At 37.9% G+C, this 4,339-nt stretch overlaps 1 protein-coding gene across 1 annotated transcript; it reads left to right on the forward strand.

The window, feature by feature from the left end:
- Positions 1–2,079: 2,079 nt before the first annotated feature.
- Positions 2,080–3,262, forward strand: LOC307053277 (protein BTG3-like; the record flags this gene model as incomplete). The annotated part of the gene is given in 2 exon segments (XM_079704649.1): positions 2,080–2,533; positions 2,536–3,262. Coding segments are annotated over 2 exon segments (753 nt in total). The 3' UTR covers positions 2,835–3,262.
- Positions 3,263–4,339: the final 1,077 nt, after the last annotated feature.

Consider the following 4,339-nt stretch of genomic DNA (forward strand, 5'->3'; position numbering starts at 1 on the left):
GATGGGACTGGAGCCCTGTAAGGCAGAGAGCATGATATATTTTTCATTGTGTCCTCAATGCTTAACATAGTATCTGGAACATAGTAGATATAAAACAAAATCTGCTGGGTGACTGATGGAGAGAGAATACCAGATTTGAGATTCTGATTTTAAATGATGATAAAAGATAAGGGATGGTGCCCCTAGTGTAGGCCAAGGTTGAAGAAATACGACGCCAGAGCATCTCTTGGACATTGAGGAACAGTGAGTCAGAGTATTGCCTGGAGGCAAGTGATTTTATTACAAACAAGAGGAGAAAGGAAATCTCAAAGAGAATGAAAGTAGAAAGTGGGTATGAAGCTCATTGGGAAGTGAAGAATAAGCAGATCTTTCATCCCAGCCCCTTGAGGTGGTAGAGGTGATGGGACCCAGGGAAAGGACAGGTGACAGTCTTAGAAGAGAATGTCACATGGTAAGTTTGGTTAAGCCATACTTATCAAGAGGAAGAAATGGTCTTAATTAAAAATGTAAAGGAATTTGTTCAAAACAGAAGAGAGGTTCTAAATCTCTGGCACACGTGAGCAGTTTTGGAAGAAGAGGACCTAAGAAGAATGAGCTGATGAATAGGGTTGAGAATACAGCGATGAAAAGTGAAAATAATCATAGGAATTAAGGTATGAATGGTGTAAGAGGGATTGGAAACATGAATTTTAAAATCTTAAACATATTTATTTTGCTGCAGTTACTGGGTCTCCAAGTGGAAATACCCAGTGAGCAGATGAAATGTTTGAATGCAGTTATTTATGTCTTTTGTTTTGATTATTTTCAATATTTAATATTTTGTAAAGGAAATAGGCACTATTACAAAGCATGGATAATCAATGCTGGAGAACAGTTTAAGATTGTTTAAGGTCATGAAGTTAACATGTAGTGAGCCCTTAACTATGTGTCAGGCCGTTTGGAGAGCTTTAAAGACATAAATTCATGTAATCTCCAAAAAGGCCCTGTAGAGTAAGTACCAGTATTATCCCAAAGCCATGGGGTAGAAAAAAAGGTAAATGAATTATAAACAAAAAACAGAAAATTATAATCAGAAAAAGGTAAATAAATAAACAGAAATTTAGTAATGGAGCTAGGATGGGACTCTAACCAAATTTTTCAAACAGAACCTTCTTTTACTTCCCAGTATTAACATGGTTTTTAACATTAAATCTCTCTGACAACCATCAACCTTTCTCCATTATTGTGGTACCTTCCTCTTGGCAGAGACCATTCATTTTTCTGCATTTAGCAAAAACAGGTAGAATGGGTTAAACAATTGAGGGAGTAAACACTGACAGAATAACGTGAGCCAACGTGCAAGCATTACAAAGAGATGAAGGATGACACATCATAATTCAATGGGATGATAAATGTGATGGATTTCCTAACCACCCAATCTTTCATTGGCAGGCTTGTCCTGTTTTTTCTGATGCAGCTTGATTATTCTGGCCTGCAAGATACTGAATGACCCTAGTGTTAGAAGCTACTGTGATACACTGTTGATCACTCACTCACAGGTGAGATGAGTTAGTTTACAGATAATCCCTAAACTTTTCCTAAAATTATCTGAGTTTATTTTCTATGCTATCCAAAATTCACTGAATATCTACAAAGTCGCCTTGATTATAAGCCCAGGAAATGAGAGGTATATCCAATGAGGATGGGAGATGTGAACTACATAAATTGTAAGTGACGTGAGAGCTGCTGGGAACAGTGATTAAATCATTTCTTCTAGTGCCATGCCTAACAGACTCTCCATAAGTGTTTATTGAATTGAATTAAATTTAATTAACATAGAGCCAATAAAATATTTTATATGATGTGTATAAAATTACAGACTATTGGCCGCTTCAGAGCCGCGTTCGCTCACTCACTCGCGCGCGCCCACCAGCCCGCCCTCTCAGCGCGCGCTCTACCGCCCGACGACGCGGGAGCCGCACGCGCCAGACTAGGCTCGCCGCGCTCGTTGCCGCCGAGCGCCGGCCCGCTGAGGCGGCGCCCTCGGTTCCCGGCCAGGAGGGAATCTGTGGCCCCAGAGCGGAGGCGGCGGCGGGAAAGATGAAGAACGAAATTGCTGCCGTAGTCTTCTTTTTCACAAGGCTAGTTCGAAAACATGATAAGTTGAAAAAAGAAGCAGTCGAGAGGTTTGCTGAGAAATTGACTCTAATACTTAAAGAAAAATATAAAAATCACTGGTATCCGGAAAAACCATCAAAAGGACAGGCCTACAGATGCATTCGTGTCAATAAGTTTCAGAGAGTTGATCCTGATGTCCTGAAAGCCTGTGAGAACAGCTGCATTTTGTACAGTGACCTGGGCTTGCCAAAGGAACTCACTCTATGGGTGGACCCATGTGAGGTGTGCTGTCGGTATGGAGAGAAAAACAACGCATTCATTGTTGCCAGCTTTGAAAATGAGGATGAGAACAAGGATGAGATTTCCAAGAAAGTGACCAGGGCCCTTGATAAGGTTACCTCTGATTATCATTCAGGGTCCTCTTCTTCAGATGAAGAAACAAGGAAGTAGAAGTGAAACCCAATTCAGTGGCTGTGACCCCCAGCCCCGTATACCAGATTTCAGAGCTGATATTCCCGCCTCTTCCAATGTGGCACCCTTTACCCAGAAAAAAACCAGGAATGTACCGAGGGAATGGTCATCAAAGTCACTACCCTCCTCCTGTTCCATTTGGTTATCCAAATCAGGGAAGGAAGAATAAACCATATCGCCCAATTCCAGTAACATGGGTACCTCCTCCTGGAATGCATTGTGACCGGAATCACTGGATTAATCCTCACATGTTAGCACCTCACTAGCTGCTTTGATTCTGTTGGTGTCATGTTGAGAGAAGGTAGAATAAGCCTGACTGCATATTAAAAGTTCATACTCAAAGTAGTAAAGTTAGATGGGCTAAACCATCAAACTTATTTTTATAGAGAAGTTATTGAGAATAATCTTTCTTAAAAAATATATATGCACTTTAGATATATTGATATAGTTTGAGAAACTTTATTAAAGTTAGTCAAGTGCCTGAGTTTTTAATATTGGACTTGAGTATTTATATATTGTGCATCAACTCTGTTGGATATGAGAACACTGTAGGAGTGGACGATCTGTTCTAGCACCTTTGAGCATTTACTTTATGGAGAGTATGTAAGTTATTTATACACAAGGAAATCTATTTTATGTCATTGTTTAGAAGAATTGCGTGAAATCATGTAGTTGCAAATAAAAAGTAGTTTGAGGCATGAAAAAAAAAATTACAGACTATTTCTAGCATAAATTTAAAATGTTGATTTAGATCTCTATTTATTGACCTGGAGAGAAGTTCACAATGTACTGTTGGGTAAAAGAAGTAAGGTTCCAAAATACAATGTATGCTAAGTTATGTTATCTAAGTAGAATATTACGTATGGATAGCTCTTTTTAATTGATATATCTGAGGCTATATAGCCTAATTGTTGAGTATGTGGTCTTTTAAAAATTATTTATTTATTTATTTAAATAAAATTTTTGGCCGTGCCACATGACATTTGGGATCTTAGCTCCCTGACCAGGGATCACACCCGCACCCCCTGCATTGGAAGGTGAAGTCTTTTTTTTAAAATTAATTAATTAATTTTTTATACAGCAGGTTCTTATTAGTTATCTGTTTTATACATATTAGTGTATATATGTCAGTCAAAGGCAAAGTCTTAACCACTGGACCATCAGGGAAGTCCCTGTGGTCTTTTATTTTTTTTAATTTTTATTGGAGTGTAGACGATTTACAATGTTGTATTAGTTTCAGGTGTACAGCAAAGTGACTCAGTAATATATATAATCCCCACTCTTTTTTAGATTCTTTTCCCATACCGGTCATTACAGGGTATTGAGTAGAGTCCCCTGTGCTATACAGTAGGTCCTTATTAGTAGAAAACAAACTTATGGTTACCAGGAAGGAAAAGGGGAGGGGATAAATTAGGAGATTGGGATTGAGCATGTGGTCTTTGGAGTCAGACGGCCAAAATTTTAACCCTGGATACCCCTCTTACCAGTCGTGTAATTGTGAGTAAATAGTTTTTCCAGGCTTCAATTTTCTGATTTATAACATGGGGAAATCATGAACATTAAAAGAGAGATCATAGGTATAAAAATTTTTTAATATAATGCCTGGTTTATAGTAAGCATTGCAAATAATGTAACTATTACCCTTCTTATGAGAGAAATATGGAATAAGGTTTACCAAAATGTTAACAAGTTTCTTTGTCCATTTTTAATATTACTACTTTAAGCAGGAATAATTTTAAAATTATTTTACAATTTTTTTTTAATTTTAAGG

Source organism: Hyperoodon ampullatus (assembly GCF_949752795.1).
Source record: "Hyperoodon ampullatus genome assembly, chromosome: 5".
NCBI lineage: Eukaryota > Metazoa > Chordata > Mammalia > Artiodactyla > Ziphiidae > Hyperoodon > Hyperoodon ampullatus.